The 19609-nt window shown below is 40.2% G+C and overlaps 1 protein-coding gene and 1 pseudogene across 2 annotated transcripts in view; one reads left to right on the plus strand and one right to left on the minus strand.

Moving 5' to 3' along the window:
- The window catches only part of SLC25A24 (solute carrier family 25 member 24), a 44572-nt gene extending 37940 nt beyond the window's left edge, over positions 1-6632 (plus strand). Inside the window, exons 9-10 of the mRNA XM_082452549.1 lie at positions 3037-3187; positions 4472-6632. Of these exons, the coding sequence (XP_082308675.1) occupies positions 3037-3187; positions 4472-4656 (336 nt within the window). The 3' untranslated portion in view covers positions 4657-6632. The remainder of the gene's footprint in view (positions 1-3036; positions 3188-4471) is intronic.
- On the minus strand, positions 6088-17632 carry LOC309640193 (protein LTO1 homolog pseudogene; annotated as a pseudogene). The gene is made up of 2 exons: positions 17573-17632; positions 6088-17133 (listed from the first exon to the last, which is right to left on the minus strand). The product of its transcript is annotated as a protein LTO1 homolog pseudogene (transcript).
- Positions 17633-19609: the final 1977 nt, after the last annotated feature.

A 19609-nucleotide genomic window follows, 5' to 3' on the forward strand; every position in this document is an offset into this window, starting at 1 on the left:
TGGGTGTATTACAGAGACTAGTGTAGGGGACTTTGAGGTCTTGTGTTTTGTATTCCTCTATGATTGGTTTAATTCCTGCTAAGGTCTCAAGATTTAAAGAATATTGTTTAATGTTAGGAAGAGGCTGACCGCGGTCAATTTGAATTTTAATTGAGGGAGCCAAATAAACCTGCCCAACGTGGGTTGTGGATTTTGCCGAGTCTCTCAGGGACTTTTTTGAGTTTTCAGTTTACGTTACCTTCCAAGCTTGTCTTAAGGGCAAAAACTGCTGATAGGGTTGAGGAGCTTGGAATGCCATCAGTTGTTGAGGGGTTGAATTAATTTCAAGGATACTTTCCCCTCTTGGGAAAAAGGGATACAAGTATTGATCTCTCTTCAAGTCTCTGCTTTCGGTTCCTTTGGGTGTATACCTATCAGTATACAAAATTGCTGGGTCATACGGTAATTCTGTGTTGAGTTTTTTGAGGAACAAACTGTTCTCTATAGAAGCTGCACCATTTTTCATTCCCACTAACAGTGCATTTTTCTGCATCCTTGTTAATATTTGTTAGTTTCTGGTTTTTGATAGTGCCCATCCTAACAATTGTGAGACAGTATCTCATTGTGCTTTTGACTTGCATTTCTCTGATGATAAGTGATGTTGAGCATCTTTTCATGTGCTTGTTGTCCATTTATTTATCTTCTTTGGAGAAATGTCTATTCAAGTCCTTTGCCCATTTTTTAATTAGGTTATTTTTTATTGTTGTTGTTGAATTGTAGGAGTTATTTATATATTTTGGATATTAACTCCTTATCAGATATATGGTTTACAAATATATTCTCCCATTCCATAGGTTACCTTTTCACTCTGTTGATTGTTTTTCTTTGCTTCACAGAAGTGTTTAAGGGGATGAAATCCATTTGTCTATTTTTGCTTTTTTGCCTGTGCTTTTGGTATCATATCCAAGAAATTGTTGCCAAAGCCAATGTCCTAAAGCATTTATCCTGTGTTTTCTCCTAGGAATTTTATAGTATTAGGTCTTATGTTTAGGCCCTGGATTTATTTTGAGTTAGTTTTTTGTATATGTTGTAAGATAAGGATCCAACTTTATTCTTTTGCGTGTGGGTATCCAGTTTTCCCAGCACCTTTTTTTTTTTTTTTTTTAAATTTTTGGCCCCACTGCACAGCATGTGGGATCTCAGTGCCCCGACCAGAGATCGAACCCATGCCCCCTGCAGTGGAAGCATGGAGTCTTAACCACTGGACTGCCAGGGACGTGCCCCCAGCACCATTTGTTGAAGAGACTGTCCTTTGCCCAGTGTGGGGTCTTGGCGCCTTTGCTGAAGATCATGTGCCCGTGTATTCAAGAATTTATTTCTGGGCTCTCTATTTCGTTCCATTATTCTATGTATCTGTCTTTATGCTAGCACCACACTATCTTGACTGCTGTTGCTTTGTAATATACATTGAAATCAGGAAGTGTGAGGTCTCCAACTTTGTTCTTTTTCAAGGTTATTTTGGTTAGTTGGGGTCCCTTAAGATTCTATTTGAATTTTTTTTCTATTTCTTCAAACAATGTCATTGAAATTTGAATAGGGATTACATTGAATATGCAGTTTGCTTTGGGTAGTGTATTAGTATGTTTGGGCTACCATAACAAAATACCAGAGACTGGGAGGGTTAAACAAAAGAAATTTACTTTTTCGCAGTTCTGGAGGCTGGAAGTCCAAGATCAGGGTTCTGGCTGATTTGGTTTGTGGTGAGGCTCTCTTACTGGCTTGCAGACAGCTGCCTTCTTGCTATGTTCCCAGAGGGAGAGGGAGAGAGAGTTGAGTAAGTGAATTCTCTGGTATTTCTTCTTATAAAGACACTAATCCTATTGGATCAGGACCCCACTGTTATGACCTTGATGTTGCCAGAGAACCTTCATAAGGTGATAGAATTTTGAGAATATCTATAAGTTGAGGGGTACAAAGCCAATAAAGAGGAGGAGACAAAAATAAATAAAATAAATAAGTAAAAAAAAATATATAGTGAGATCTGAGAGGCAAGGAATGATAATGGATCCTAGGATGTAGAAGAAAATGATTATGGGACACACAGAGAGGACTTATAAGATCATATATATTTTATAGGATTTTAAATTAATTGTTTTAAAAGTGCATTTTCCTATCTCCCCCCCCCCCCCACCCCATTCTGGTGTTAATAGTGTAAATAGTTGCTTAATTTCTAGTGAATCACTTCTCTTTTCTCATTTTTGTAGTTCAGACATGGTTGTCTTTAGCCTTATTGACTTTATTTCTTGTCATATTACAGTACTAAATGGACCTTAAATAAGACACTTAAATATAATCTTTGTTTTCAAATTTATAGAGATATTCTTGTTATATAATCGTAAGGTCCAAGTATGCAGTTAGATTTTATCTTAAAATATTTAAACTAGAATATAATTTCCCCCACATAGTAGCATATATTTTAATACTTCAGATATTTTTTATTTAAGAAGTAGATTATACATTTCTCTCAATTAATTGCCTTCTAATGGAAATACAAAGACCTAGGATAATAGGGAAGAAGCATGGCCTGAGGATCCGTATGCTCGATTCAGCACCCTTGTTTAGAAAACCCCACTGAGACTAATTTTCCTCATTTCTAAAATCAGAAGAATAGCTCCACCTCAGAGCTTTCGTAGAAGGACTGAATGAAATAACATAAGTGTAAAGTACAAAATTAGATGCAGTTTGTAGTATTATATTATTTTCATTGATAAACACCGTAGGAAATGTTGTTTAGGTCCTGGTCTGGTGTGCTGTTGATCTTCACATTTAGTTAGAAGAAGATGAGCACCCAGTCACACCTCTCATGTTTTGAATCCCCTGTGGCTTCCCCACCTCTCTACAGAGCCGCTGCTTCCTGCAGTGGCTGTGCCGCCCAATCTTGCAGAAATGTATCCTGTCTCGTTAGGATGAGAGTAGCTGTGAGAACGTTCACGTTGAGTGAAAGCAGTCGTAAAGTTAGTTGTTTATTATTTTTCTTCTTTTCTGTTTCCCTGGCAGCTCTTGAAGTCCCATTGGCTAGATAATTTTGCCAAAGACTCTGTAAACCCTGGAGTCATGGTGCTGCTGGGATGTGGTGCCTTATCCAGCACCTGTGGTCAGCTGGCCAGCTACCCCTTGGCTTTGGTGAGAACACGCATGCAGGCTCAAGGTGAGTTTTGGATAAAAGGATGGCACTGATAATGTACTGCATCAGTAACATGCTTTTGGAACTTCAGGTTTCACTGAGACAGCAGAGTGTGGTTTTAAGATAGTATTTATCAACCTTTTTTGCATTATTGCCTCCCTAAGGAAGCTTTTTAGAAATTCTTTTCCAAATCAGTTCCTCTTCATGAAATTTTAATACCACGGATACTCTGTGCACATATTGTATGTATACCTGTGGTTTATGCACAGGGTAAGATTTTCATGCTCCCATTGAGAATGCATGTTTTAAGAGTACAGTTGGCCCTTCATATTCGTGGGCTCTGCATCCATGGATTCAACCAACTGTCGATTGAAAATATTCAGGAAAAAGACTCCCAAACTCCAGAAAGTTCCAAAAAGTAAAACTTGCATTTGCCATGCAGTCCACTCTTTACATTTGTATTTACAGATCATCTACATTGGAAGTACTGGTTAATTAATGATTGACTGCTTGGTTGGGGGAGGGTGGTTGGTACTTGGAAGAGAAATCGGAGATAGAGGCATCTCGATGCTCAGGGAGTACTGTTTAAAGAAATGGTAGTGGGTGAGATTGGCCAGGGATAAAGCAGAAAACGAAAGAAGGGCGCAGAATGAATACTACTTTAGCATAGCAATAAAAGCCAGCAAATCATAAGAAAAGAGAATACTCAGTCAGACGGCAGGAGAGCCAGGAGCGCCAGGAGCGCGCTGTGTAATCAAAGTCGAGGAGACAGTGTCACAGTGGGGAGGAATCACAGTTCAGAAGTTGTAGGTCCCATAATAACAAACAACTCCAGCCACCATTTACCGAGAATTTGACAGATGCCAACTGCTTTACATATGTTGCTACTGATTCTTTCAACACTGTGCAGTTTTCATGCCATTTACAGAGGAGAAAGACCATCAGCTTTCAGCTCTCCCACTTGCTAGCTAAGTGTGTTGGGACAAGTTTCTCTTATCTTTTTAAACCTCCAATTCCTTACTTATTAAATGGGTATAATAACACTTACCTTAGAGGATTGGTATATAAAGTAATTAACTCAATATCTAACACAGAGTAGTCACTCATCTTTGTTATAATCAGGGCATTCACTGTTAGGTGCCATACAGGGAGAATTATATAAAGGGGGCACTTTCTTGGGCCCCTTGGAATAAATTTTATCCTTTTATTCTGTTCGTTCTAGAAAATCATTCTGAATCATAATTGCATATAGTCATAATAAGACATGCATGATATTAAATTAGCCTGGTTTCTTTTTTAATTTTCTAGCCATGGTAAAAGGAACCCCACAGCTGAACATGGTTGGGCTCTTTCGACGAATAATTTCTAAAGAAGGATTACCAGGACTTTACAGAGGCATCACCCCAAACTTTATGAAGGTGCTCCCTGCTGTAGGCATCAGTTATGTGGTTTACGAAAATATGAGACAAACTTTAGGAGTAACTCAGAGCTGAATTTTTTGCTTTAGCATGATTATGGAAACTTCCAACCATCTCCAGAGTGACCTTTTCTCCTAGAATTGCAACAAGTCCATGGCAAAAAGAAGCTGTATTTTTTTTTCACAAAAGGAAAGAGCATATCATTGGTAACTTCAAACATTTGGACTCAATTTTATACATTCAGAAATGCTAAAAATCATTGTTTTGATGAGCTCATACAGTTTTGAAAAGGCAATAAAATTATATTTTTTCTTATTGGTCCTTTCTACAAATCTCTGCCTGGAATCCTAAATCTGAAAAAATGTACTTGCTTGAACTAAATTTGCTTTGTGTGAATTATAAATTTTTGATCTTTATTTTGGTTGGTTCAAGTTTGTGCCAGTTCCTTTATACTTAAATATCTTTTTCTTAAAAACAAAATGATCGGAAAACCTAGAAACTTAAATTGTTTATATATTTTGAATGTCTTTATAAACTTCTTAAAATTTTCTTGTAGGACCATTCATGGAGAATCATTGCATGAAAACATAATCTTACAGCAGCCAAATAGGTATAAGGTCTATATTCTTTGTTTAAGCTGAATAAGAATGAACATAAGTGGCAGAACTTCAAGGCATGTGAATACCCTAGTCCACTCATATGATTTTTGTGTAAGGAAGAGTGATAAAATATTATTTATTTCAGTGAGCACGTCTCCATTTTTCTTGTACTGTTATTTGGTTCCCAGGATGACACACTGTCAGTATATTACTGTAAATTATTGACACAAGGCAACTTAATTGAAAAATTCTGTTTACTGTCATTGCTTTGAAAAGCACCAGGAAACAACACCCTTTTACTTGTATCAGTTTCTGAAGAACATCTCTCTTCTCTTTGTCCTTTGTTTCCTACTTGAATCAGACTTCCATTTTAATCAGGAAGGCTTCTGGGGACCATTCTTGGTTATCTCAAATTTCTTAATTACATGCAGTAGGTTGATCATGGGTGAATGGCATTCTCATTTCCCCCTCACTTTTAATTTATTTGACCCTGCAATTCTCAATTTGGGCAACACAAAGCTAGGAGAATAGTATATATTAATAGTAGTATATATTAATTTTATATATTTGGTACTATAAATGAAAGGCCCAATTTACAAACATGTACTTTCATATTTTTTCTTGCCCCCCGCTTAGAAACACATTATGATATAGGAAATTTGATTTATAATATTGATAGCATGTTTTTATTTTACTGAAGCCATTTTTTGTAATCAACTATCTTTTCTGATTTGTGTGATTAGGACTTGGAAAAATATTTATTAGTTGAAGTTATTCTTATCACTTTTCAATTTAGTTCTTTTTTTTTAACATCTTTATTAGAGTATAATTGCTTTACAATGGTGTGTTAGTTTCTGCTTTATAACAAAGTGAATCAGCTATACATATACATATATCCCCATATTCAATTTAGTTCTTAAACTCAAGTTTGATTTCTAGTAATTTGTTATAAATTGCCAACATTTTAATGGAAATCTAGTGACATAATAGGCATTTACTTTATTTGAACCTACCTCTCATATTTTCTGAACCAGAGAGAAATGTTAGACTTGTGTTTGTGAAACATATCCTAACATATAGTTTTCATTATATTAATTATACCTGATAAATGTCTCAGTATTTTTATAATACATATGATAAGAATGAGACTCTATCTTCAGGGTGTTTGTACTTTTGAGTGATACATAAATGACAATATTAACGTACATGATTAGCTCTTTTTTCACTTGTAAAATTATGGAATGAGTAAAATTTCAAGCTACTGAAAAATATTCATTGTTCATTATGAATTTAAATTGTTTGCTCTTTAACATTTGTAAGGAATGAATGTGATTTATCTGTGTATCTTGTATCTTTTGAAAAGAGCCCGGAGTTGAAGATAGTTCATTTCTGGCATTACTGCATATTTACTTGCTGTTTATATTAAAAATACATATATGTTTGTTTTTGAAATGTCTTGTTTCCTCATTTAAAAAAAATAGTGTAACTAAGGCAAAAAAATGGCTGTGTCATGCAGTTTATATCACTGGCAGCAGTTTGAATAGTCTGTATAGTATTACTGAATAAGACTCACTGTAGTCTTTCCAAATATTTTGGCCTTTTCTGAACAGCCATAACAGTTATTACCTCTGTCATACCTTTTGGTATAAGATGATGTTTTTCGTGATGTCCAAATTCCACATTTACCATTTAGGGTGATACCCCCGGGGCTCATAGTGCCAAAGAGAGTCCAAAGTCACAGGTCTCCTTGGCACATCTTGGTGGAGTACCAGTTTGTCTTGAAGTTGTGGGAAACAAAAGCTAAGTAAGTTTACTGGTAAGTAATTAAAACAATTTTATAATGCAGATTATACAACTATAGAGATTATAAAATTTGATTCTAAAAAATAAAATAAAACATAAGACTGCAAAGAAATTCTGCTTTCCAACTTGAATGCTACCCGGCCTCCAGGAAAAACGTATTTGCCCTCCTTGGCTCTCAGGGACCCTTTATTAGAAAAATGTCACCAATTTGTTTCTTACACATTTGTCTTGTATCCCCATCCAGAGAGTAAGCTTCACGTGAACAGGCATTGCATTTTATACTATTTTGTTTTTTGAGCTTTACATCAGGTCACATGTATAAAAGTATGGCATAGGTTCCCTATGCCCAAATAAGAATTTTCCCAGCTCTTTTGTTCTCATGGAATTTCTTTGTTTTGAGAAGAGCACCAAACGAGTAATAATATCTGTGAAGAGGAGCAACCAATAACCTTCCTTTTCCTCCTTTGCCATATTCCCTGCTTGGGGGAAACACAGAGCAGACTGCGCTCATCAAATCGCTCTCCGGGAGAGCATGCCCTGCAAAGTTCCGTCTGCCCTCCTGCTTCCATGTAGGACAGAGCTGTGCTGAGGTCCAAGCTGCCTGGGCCTGGACCTGGACCTGTTGCAGCCCTCTGACCACAGTGCAATTGAAGACACCTGTTCACAGCCTTCTGGTTTTTTTGTTTTTGTTTTTTGCTTGTTTTGTTTGTTTGCAAATTTGCATGTTCTCTGGTTGTCACTGGGCTCCACAAGCCTATACTCAGATGCTCGGCCATAGCCACTGCAGCATTGTTTGTTGTGAAAGCAGAAGTGCCCCAAGCCTGGGCCACTTGGCATTTATTCTGTAAACATTCACTTGCTCATTGGTTCTTTCAGTGAGAATTTATTAAACACCTACTGTGTGTCAGATACTTTTAGAGGCTGAGGACACAGCATTGAACAGGACTCCATACTTTTCCTAATGGAGATTATCTAGTGGAGACAGACAACAAACGAAGTAAGTAAAATACGTAATATGTCAGATGTTGATAAGTGCAGGAGGCAATGCTGGGGCCGAGGTGGCAATTTTAGGCCGAGGAGACCTTGCTGAGAAGGTGCTGTTTGAATAAAGGGCTGAAGGCACGGGAATGGGCCCCACTGGTGTCTGGGAAGGGCATTCCAGGCAGAGGGAGCAGGTAAAGGCCGTGGGTGGAGGGAACATCGGGGAGGTCGGTGTGCCTGGAGTGGGGTGAGCAAAACGGAAGATATTAGGCGATGAAGCCACAGAGGGCTGGAGGGAGGCCTGTCTGCTGAGCACTTCCGGTACTGCAATAGCCACAGTTCCTTGGTAATGTTTCCTAACCAAGATTCAGATGTCTCTCCTCTGGGGGTGGGAGTCTCATTATTGGAAACATCATTGGAAAACCTTGCAGTTTCTGTAACTGTCGTGTCCATCACACACAGTGGTTTTCCCTGAAACTGCTGTCCCAACATAGTGGCCCTTTTCCCAGGTGGCATGTCCATTGGCTACTCTTTGCCTTTCCTTCTCTGGGGAGGATTTTAATTTTTAAAAAGACAACTTAGAGACCTTAAAATCTTTCTAGATATTTTCCTAAGAATTAGAGAACTTGAATCTTAGCAAACCAACAAAGCTGTCATTGTGCTCACTTCCTTCTCTGACCACCTTGTAACTGCCCAGGATTTATTTGTTTGTTTATAATTTATACAAATTGTACAATATTGAAAACAATCCTTTTATTTATTTTTTGTTAGTTGATATTGTCTTGCTTTGAATTTACTTCCACCAAGTCAAGATAATAGTAACCGAAGAAGTGATTTGTATTTTGTTACTTTTAAAAGAGGGCCAGGGATTTTAAAGCATTATGAATTACTCTTTCAAACCGAACCTTATCGCAGATCCTTGGTATTTGCTAATCAGGTGTGTTTTCCAAGAGTTTACACTCATCTTTTTATACACCATTCTGCAATACAGTCACGACCATGGGTTCAGGATGAATTAGCTTAAATTCCAGCACCTGTAATCAATGTCAGCCGCAGATATACATCACACAACCCCCAGGGGAGGTCCGCACATGAATCTTAGTGTGCCAACTGGGATGTGCAAAAAATGTGACATTTCTGAATTTTCTTTAAATTAGCTTAAATCCAGCTGGAAGCTCCTATACCACTCAATGTTGTGCCAGTGACCTGGGATCTTGGCCCCTATGGACACTGGTCATGGTCTACCAGTTGCTGCTAAGGGGCCCTTCGTTGCAGCCTGTATGGTCCCTTGGACCCCATGGCTGTGCTGTGCTTGGCATGGGGGTAGTTGGTAAGACATGGGGCATCTGTACCTGGGGTCTGGCCTTTCCATTCTGCAAGGGTTAGGAGTTGAATGTGAATCTCTCCTTACCTTCGGACCCACCAACCTATGTCTCCTTTCCAGGCCCTGGGTTTGTCCCTTTTACTTTTTGCTCTTAAAGGCACCCATCTGCTCATCCCCTGGGACTCCTGGCATCCTCTCTGCAGGTAGGTTAGATGCTTGCAAAAGACAGAAGAGCCTCTGATTGAAAGTGACTTCTGTTTTCCACTTTTAAAAATCACTGAGGGAAGGAGATATTAAAGCCCTGCCTCCTTGTCTGAAATGAGATGAAAGGGAACATATAAGGGGAATAAATACAAATTAGTCTTTCACTCAGTTATCTTGCTGTAGGCTCTCAAACCACCTCCTGCCCCTTGTACTCTGTGTCTCAGGAATGAGCATTATTGTGCTGCAGAGTGGTGGGCTCTGCTCACGTGAAACAACACATCGTTCAGCCTACTGAATCTCTAAATCCCCAGAACGTTACTGATATGTGGCAATGTAGCCTCACAGCCAGATGGTTCAGTAAATAGTGTCCTGAGTGAAAAGTCAACAGTATAATTGAGAGCTGACACTTTTCAAGGAGATGGAAGGAGATGGGAAGGAGAGGAGATGGAAAGAAGAGGGTAAAATTAATTGTAATGTGGAAAAGGATGATAAGATTCTTCAGAGTTAGAACTGTTTCTAAATCTGTTTTGTTCTTGGATGATTTAGGGAATATGAGTGTAAGCCCTCAGAAGACATAGGTGATAAGGTGCAAGTGTAGACTTACAGGTAATAATGACTCGAGTGCTTGAGGCTTTTACAGTAGAAGAATCTGCAGGCAAACTAAAGGTGAGGAGAAGTTTTAAAGTCCATCCGTTTGTGATTTGTTCCTCCTCTGATTTTGTTCCCTTCCCTCTTTACTGTTTATAAAGATGTCCCTTCTGGAGAAAAACGAGAAAATCTTCCATAAGGTAATAAAAATATATCAAGGAGAGGAAAAAGTCAGTAAACAACTGAAGAATTTTGCTGTAGTTTGAAAATTTTGCTATTTCATATGTTTGTTTTCTTTAACTAGTAAAAATGTATGGCTATTGTTTTAGGGAATACTGACCAGATTATGAGAGATGCTCCTCTCTTTGCCAAGCCTTAATCATTCACTTATTTTTCTTATAAGGCAATGAGCACAAAGGTTCAGAACATCAAGAGCCATACGTTGGCCAAGAGTGTTATTCAGCAAAGTTCTTTCTATTTTTTTATGGTACTATTAACTTATAAGCAGATGGTGACTCCTGGTGAGGTATTTCCTTCCCCTTTTCAGAATTCCCAGCACTGGCGTTCCCCTTGGTCAGGAGGGGCAGGAAGAAGGACCTGGAGAAGTTGGTTCAGTGCAGTGCTGTGGACATGCCCTCAAGGTGAGAAGTGAACCGACAGCCTTATTTATCACCATGATAATTGCTCATGATGTTATTCAACTATAGATTTGCCCATTTGGGGCACCACAGGCCATAAATATGTTCTCTAGTCACTAATATAGACTCTCCAAGTATCAAGCATGCCTAATTTCTGAGCGAGAGAGGGGGAATTGACTGATGAGGGTTTTTTTGTTTGTTTTTTTTTAAAATAAATTTATTTATTTATTTATTTATTTAATTTTGGCTGTGTTGGGTCTTCGTTTCTGTGCGAGGGCTTTCTCTAGTTGCGGCGAGCGGGGGCCACTCTTCACCGCGGTGCATGGGCCTCTCACTATCGCGGCCTTTCTTGTTGCGGAGCACAGGCTCCAGACGCGCAGGCTCAGTAGTTGTGGCTCATGGGCCTAGTTGCTCCGTGGCATGTGGGATCCTCCCAGACCAGGGCTCGAACCTGTGTCCCCTGCATTGGCAGGCAGATTCTCAACCACTGCGCCACCAGGTAAGCGCAGACTGATGAGTTTTGCAGCCCACTTCATGCCTTCCCTTGTTGAGCTTGTATAAATTCTCTCTTTAAAAACAAACAACACAGCCTTTGGGAACACTCGTACAATCAAGCTCTTCCTTTCCCAGGTGGTTGGATAGTCGTATAGCAAATGGCTAGGAGCCTCAGCCCAAAGGGACAGTATTTTCCAAGGATTTCTTGCCGTAATTTACCCTTTGTCTTACTGACTGGCAACAGAGGAGTTACAAAACTCTTTAAGTAGATCCTTGTATTTGTTCCATCATCCAATCAATGCAAAGTGAAATGGGAAGGCTGGCTTTTACCTGTGGTGGTGATAGCACAGGACCAGTAAAATAGGGACACCTGGCCCACAGAGCAAGGCTTCGAGGGTGCTGGTCATGGGAGCTTTACCCACAGCAGCCCAAAGACCACCATTCCCAAAGTATAAACTGTTAGTGCCTAGTTATTGATTTAATTTTAACACTATGGCCTATCTTGCATTAGCTCTTCACTTAGGGCCAGATACGATTGTTCAGTTTCAGATGATTCAAATTAAGATTATCTACAAAGTGAGGTAAGGCCAAGTTTACCTCAGCCTGTTGGGTCCAAAGTTTACACTCTTGACTCTCATAAAGTGTAATCCAAATGGTATATGCTCCTTCTGAGGGGCATTATTTTTTGCCAGGCAATAGAATGGTGACTTTAACTGGGGTGGGGGGTGGTCTCTGTATCCTTGTTGATTGCGGCCCTCACGAGGATACTGACAGCTTTGGTTGGGTAAATTAAATGGACACGTGTACATAATTGACAATTTAATGTTAGAATGAACTGTCCAGGCTTTTCCCTGCTATGGGAGGAGTCATCTATTTCAGTGCATGTTTCTACTTAGAGCAAAGCCAGGTATTTTTATGGAACCTCCAGAATTTCCAAAGTGAGCCAATAAGTATGTACCTTATACCAATTGCATATATAATATGTACAAAGTAATACAGATTAAGGAGGAAGTTACAAATTTAATAAAATTGTTTGGAAGAACAAAAGTAAACTAATTTTTAGTAAGGAGACATTGTAACTTCTCAAGCAGGTCTTCTTAGACATAAGTTGAGTCTTCGAAAGTAATATTTTTTACATAGCCTTCTTGACGTATAATTGACATTCGATAAACTACTCATATTTAAAGTGTATAATTTGATGGGTTGACGTATCTATTTACCCACAATCAAGATGATGAACATACCATCACCCCTAAAAGTTTCCTGTTGCACAGGAAATCACTTATCTGCTTTCTTGTTATCACTATAGATTAGCTTGCATTTTATAGAATTTCATATAAATGTCTGGCTTCTTTGACTCTGCATACTGGTTCCTTTGTGTTGTTATATGTGTCAATAGTCCATTCCTTTTTATTGCTGAGTAGTGTTCCATTATAGGGATATTCTACTATTTGCTTATGGACACTGACCTATTGATGAGCGTTAACGTTGTTTCCAGTTTTTGGCTATTACAGATAAGCCGCTATGAACATTTATGTACAAGCTCTGTATGGACATATGTTTTTAATTTCTCTTGGGTAAATACCTAGGAGTGGCATGATTGTTCCACTTGTTCCACATCCTTGCCTTTGTGGATATTTCTCAATTTTAGCCACTCTAATAGGAGTTATGTTATCTTATTGTAGTTTTAATGTACATTTCCCTAAAGATATGTGCTTTTTCTTGACACCAGTTTTGGTAAAAACTGTGTTTATGAGTGTATACATATGTCAAGGCTTATCAAATTATAAGTTTCATCATGGTTAAGTGTCTTTTCAGATATTTTGACCATTCTGGGGGGTTGTTTGCCTTATTTTGGAGTAGTGAGAGTTCTCTCTCTATATTGTGTATGAAAGTCCTTTTTCAGGTATATCCCAACCTGGTGCTTGTCTCTCCACTCTCTTAGCTATGTCTTTGAAGAGCAGTTTTTAATTTTGATGTAGTCCAATTTATCAATTTGTTCTTTTTGAATCATAGTATTATATCTAAGAAAAACTTCTTAGCTTTTAAGATTTTCTTAAAATTTTAAGAACATTTTCTCCTGTGTTTTCTTCTAGAAATTTTGTAGTTTAAAGGCCTTGAATTTAGATCTATCATCTGTTTTGAATTAATTTTTGTGTATGGTGCAGGGTATGGACTGAAGTTCTAGCTTTTGCATATGAACATTCAATTGTTCTGGTACCATTTGTTGAAAGGACTATTCTTTCTCTACTGAATCACCTTTGTACCTTTGTTGAAAATCAGTTGTCCATGTATTTGTGGGTCAATTGTCGGACGCTATTCTGTTCTGTTGATCTATTTGTGTATTTTAATGCCACACTGTCTTCATTACCGTGGCTTCATAAGTCTTGAAATCAAGTACTGTAAATTATCCAAACTTGTTCTTCTTTTTCAAAGCTGTTTTGGCTATTCTAGATCCTTTGCATTTCCATATGAATTTTGGAATCAGCTTGTCAATGTCTACAGTGAAGCGTGCTGGAAATTTGATTGGGATTACATTGAATCTATAGATTAATTTGGGGAGAAATGACATCTTTCTTAAGATATCAGAAGAGAAGATATCTCTCTCCATTTATGAATTAAAAAATTTTTTCTTGATAATATTTTGTAGTTTCATAGCAATATGTGTGAATCTAACAAAAAAGTCATAATATTGAGTAAAAATTGCAAGTTGTATAAGACTTATGTCACCTTTCATATAAGTTTAAAAAACCCACCACAATTAGTTACCAGTATAGTATTTAAAAATAACATATAGTTTAAAATATAATTTTAAGAAAAGCAACATTCAGATTAGTGGTTGTTGTTGGGTGGGAGGGGGTTATAATTTAAGGGGCTTTCTGGATATTTCAGCAATACTCTTACATCTTAGGCTGAGTAATGGAGACACATCATATTTTATATATACATATATATTTTTATATAGAATATTTCATTGAACTATTTGAGTTAAAACTGTAAAATAGCTGTGTAATTTCTAATCTACTTAAAGAAGACAAAGGAAAACATGAGAACTTAATCAGCCTGACAGAATTGAGCAAAGGGGATGTAAAAGGAACAGTGAGAATGTGTTATGTACATATCACATGTGCCTGTGTCTATAAAGCTTGTAAATGCACAGATAGGATCTCTACTGAAACCCACAGTGTTATTCTCTGGAGCAGGGAGTATCATGGGTGGGCTGTGTGTGAGGACTTTCACTTTTTAATGGAGACCTACATATTGTTTGAATTTGTACAACTAGTATGTTTTACTTTTATAACCTTTAAAACCATAAAAAGCAAAGTGAGATTGTATTCTATGTGACATTTTGTCATCTTAATTGCCCTGGTTCTGGGCTTGTCTGCCTTCAGATTTATCCCTTGCCCTTCCCCTGCCCTGCTCTGTATTCCTGGGTGTGAGTCCTCCAGGTAATGTTTCCCAGGCTCTCAGGTCTGCTGCTCCCACGGGCAGCTGGCCAGTGGGGGCACTGGCAAGAGACTGGAGGGCAGAGGAAGAGGGAAGCCAGGGTATTTCTCCCCCTGCCTCTGCCTTTGGAAGCACCTCTGGCAGCACACACATCTAGACCCACCATTGCAAAGTTCAGAACACCAAGGGTGAAGAGAAAAGATCTTAAAAGCTTCCAAAATGGAGGAGGAAACACAGACCATCCGCAAAGGAATAAGAATCAAAATGCATCAGATTTTGCAGCTGTATCCCTAGAAAGTAGAAAAGTGATAATCTAGAGTCAAAAGCAATGCAACTGTTTACTAAGCTGAAGATGAGAACAATAAATTTCCAAAGTGAAAGGAAGTTTACTTCCCACACATTATTTCTTAGGATATATTCAAGTAAAACTAGGGAGTAAATATACCAAGAAAAAAAGGAGAACAGGATATAGGCAACAGTGGATCCAACCAGGGAAAGCAATGTCAGGAAGTCTGAGGCTGACAATAGGTGCAGAGAGAAGGAGTCCAGACTAGAGCAGCACCATGGAGGGCACTGCAAAGAAACTCTACAGAGAAGAGGTGTTCAACAGAACACCTGATCCCTGATGGGTAGAAGAGGTTAAGGAAAAATGTCATTATGAAACAAAGGCAAAAAGTGCAAGAACACTAAAAGACAGAAACCTCAGGAAAAATGGAAAAGATTGAATACAAAAGAAATGTAATTATGGTGAACACTAGCTCTGCACTGAAAAATACTGTGTAGTCACATAAATGCACTTTTTTTTTTGCTTTAAAATATGCTGTTTATTTTTTTCTCCAGTTATAAAAATAATACATTATCCAAACAGATAGTTTAGGAAGCACAAAAATCCACCCAGGAAAATGACAACAAAAGCCCCTCCATCCCACCAGCCAGAGATAAGCGCTGCTGGTGTCTGTGACGAAGGCGCATCTGAGGCCGTGCGGTGTGTACAGATGATGCCTTTTAAGTCCGGGCAGAAGACAGAAGAACTCACACTAAAAGGAAGGCTGCAGTAAGGCTCCAAAGTTTTTGCACATGGAACGGTGGCCTTAAAGTCTCCTCCTCTTGACCATTTTTGATGCTGCAGAGCCCCACCCACCTGGGGACACAGGAAGAGCACGTCCCGGCCCCCTGGGGACAGGGCTGGCCTCTCCTCTCTCAGCCAGATGCCCACGTCCATGGCCACAGGGGACGATGCCCCAGGACTCCACGGGGCATAGTGGGGACCTGCAAGCAGGGACCCCGAGCCTGTGGGTGTGACTGTGCGTTCCAGAGCAGGCACCAGGAGACGGGGCTGGAGTCCCGGCTCTGCCGCCCAGTGCCCTTGGACCAGGCAGTCTCTTGGGCCTCGGTTTCCTCATCTATAAAACGGGAATAACGCCCACCTCATGGGTTCCTGAAGGGACTAAATAAAACATGAGAAGCAGGTCACAGCACTGGCACATCTCAAGGGTCAATAAATGTCACAGAACCCATCACTCCTTCCCATTAACCTGCTTCGTGTCAACCCTGTGGCTCTCATTTTTAAAAAAACTGTCCCTCTGAGCACTGACCAAAGTCCAGGGGGTAAAGGGGAGGTTTATCTTATCCAGAGCCAACTCGAGTCTAGATCCAGCCAGGCCTGCCAGGTGATGAGAACCCGTGAGCCAGCGGCCTGGACCCTGGACCAGAGGAGAGCAGCCCTGCGAGGGCTCTGCCAGGGCCATGTTCACGCTGCAGAGCAGACAGGGCCCAACAAAGGACGGGCTTGTGTGGAGGGGTCCCATGGGGGGCACCGAGGCGACCCGGCAGACCTCAGGGGAAGGAAGCCTGTTCACAGGCCAAGCTGGAACCCTCCCTGCAAAACAATGAATCCCCCATCATTGTTTTGCCTTTAATCACATTTTTAAACACTTAACATACGAACATCTGTTCCTTGATGTTTCGTCTTTGTGCATCTGTCATCCTCAATATGAAAGTCCGGAACCTTCTGCACTAATTTTAAAGTCGGGCTGAACGTTTAGTAATGAACAAAGCTGCTTAAATTTCCCTCTAATTCTAAGTCTTCGTGAAGTTTATCATAAGTAGGGTCAGCATAAAGGAATTTCTGAATCATTCCAATCAACGATTCTAAGACCTTCATCTTTTTGCTGTCTTTCTCAGTGGCGGGACTGTGCAGGAGACATCTCCGAGCAAAAGCAAAACCTTGGTAGCACCCGATCTCAGATCCGATTTTAGCTCCATGTAACGTGCCGTACTGACTTCCTTCAATCATACCCAAACTACTTCCTTCTTCATCGCCTTCCTGATACCCTTCCCCGTGAAACCTCTCATCCGCCATCACGAGGGCATCGAACACGTCTTGACTCCCGGCCGTGGCGGCAGCGGGCCTGACACCAAACCCCGCCCCTCGAGCTCCGGCCGCAGACCCGCGAGGCTTGGGCACGGACGCCTAAATGCACTTTTAAAATTAAACTATAGGCTGAACTCCCAGGACTTAGTATAGCTATAGAACAATGCAACTGAGAAAGAAAATATAATCAGAAGTTGAGAGGTGGGAGGCTGGGGGGTGGGGTGGTGTCTGAAAGTCTTCATCTTAAGAGGATGAGATGCTGCCTATTGTGGATGGAACAAAAAAGAAAGCTGTTAGTATATACCGAAAGTTACAAGGATTTCCAAAGAAGGATTAACAAATGGTGGTATTGGGAGGATGGGAAGGGGAGGTAGGGTGTGTGCTGGTGACTTGCTCATCTAGGCACGATGGCTGTAGTGGGTGCAACCAGTGCCCTGCTCAGACACCTGGTCCTGCCCATGGCAGCACACAGCGGCTCTGTGTCCAGTTGCCAGCTTCTGCATTTCTTTGCTCCAGGGTTTTGCCTGCCAGAACTCACTTTGCTGACAGGAGCAGCCCTCAACCAGTGATCCTGGGCTCCGTTGTCCACTGGCTCCATTTTGCCCTGGGGTCTGGCTCCAGGTGCCCACAGTGGCAGCTGGTTTGGTGATGTACCCTTTCCTGGCTGCCTTCCCCACCTCATCTGACTTCCCCATCCTGCCCTTGAAGTCTTGTCTCATGGTCTACTTCTGAGGGAACCCAAACTGAGGCAGTCTGCCTCCCCACAGATCTGAAAATAGCAGCAGAAGCATTTTATTCAGAGAAACAGCTGACAGACGTACGGGGAGTTACCTCTACCTGGACCAGGACTGGAGGTGGGAAGGGGGGGAACTGATGCCTTCAAATAGATGCCTGTATGTGTACCTGAAAACAATCATTTAAAACATAAGGCAAACTGGAATAATGTGACAAAAGAAACCAAAAGAAGAGAGCACAAATACATGTGGGCGGCCTGGCCTGGGCTCTAGGTCCAGATCCCTTAACTTTTTTTTTTTTTTTAACATCTTTATTGGAGTATAATGGCTTTATATTGTTGTGTTAGTTTCTGCTGTATAACAAAGTGAATCAGCTATACATATACATATATCCCATATCTCCTCCCTCTTGTGTCTCCCTCCCACCCTCCCTATCCCACCCCTCTAGGTGGTCACAAAGCACCGAGCTGATCTCCCTGTGCTATGCGGCTGCTTCCCACTAGCTATCTATTTTACATTTGGTAGCGTATATATGTCCGTGCCACTCTCTCACTTCGTCCCAGCTTACCCTTCCCCCTCCCCATGTCCTCAAGTCCATTCTCTATGTCTGCATCTTTATTCCTGTCCTGCCCCTAGGTTGTTCAGAACCATTTTTTTTTTTTTTTAGATTCCATATATATGGGTTAGCATACGGTATTTGTTTTTCTCTTTTGACTTATTTCACTCTGTATGACAGACTCTAGTTCCATCCACCTCACTACAAATAACTCAATTTCGTTTCCTTTTATGGCTGAGTAATATTCCATTGTATATATGTGCCACATCTTCTTTATCCATTCATCTGTTGATGGACACTTAGGTTGCTTCCATGTCCTGGCTATTGTAAATAGAACTGCACTGAACATTGTGGTATATGACTCTTTTTTTTTTTTTAAATGGAACTTGTTTTTTTGTTTGTTTGTTTTAACTAATTAATTAATTTATTTATTTCTGGCTATGTTGGGTCTTCGTTTCTGTGCGAGGGCTTTCTCTAGTTGTGGCAAGCGGAGGCCACTCTTCATTGCGGTGCACGGGCCTCTCACTATCGCGGCCTCTCTTGTTGCGGAGCACAGGCTCCAGACGTGCAGGCTCAGTAATTGTGGCTCATGGGCCCAGCTGCTCTGCAGCATGTGGGATCTTCCCAGACCAGGGCTCGAATCTGTGTCCCCTGCATTGGCAGGCAGATTCTCAACCACTGCGCCACCAGGGAAGCCCGATGATTCTTTTTGAATTATGGTTTTCTCAGGGTATATGCCCAGTAGTGGGATTGCTAGGTCATATGGTAGTTCTATTTTTAGTTTTTTAAGGAACCTCCATACTGTTCTCCATAGTGGCTGTATCAATTTACATTCCCACCAACAGTGCAAGAGGGTTCCCTTTTCTCCACACCCTCTCCAGCATTTATTATTTGTAGATTTTTTGATGATGGCCATTCTGACCGGTGTAAGGTGATACCTCATTGTAGTTTTGATTTGCATTTCTCTAATGATTAGTGACGTTGAGCATCCTGTCATGTGTTTGTTGGCAGTCTGTACATCTTCTTTGGAGAAATGTCTATTTAGGTCTTCTTGCCCTTTTTTGCCGATCCCTTAACTTTGCTTGACCATGTCAGTCACTTTTGAAAGAGAGCCATAAACTGAGGTACATTATTGCATGGATCTGAACAGATGAAAAATATTCTCTGCAGATACTGAAAAAGTACAACTTTAATCATAGTAGTGGGGGATAAATATCCTTCCCACCTTGTTTTCGCTCTTGAGTAGGAAAAGACACACAGAATACATTGGTAATCACTGTAGAAA

The sequence above is a fragment of the Balaenoptera physalus genome (genome assembly GCF_965194825.1).
Source record: "Balaenoptera physalus genome assembly, chromosome: 1".
In the NCBI taxonomy this organism is placed as follows: domain Eukaryota; kingdom Metazoa; phylum Chordata; class Mammalia; order Artiodactyla; family Balaenopteridae; genus Balaenoptera; species Balaenoptera physalus.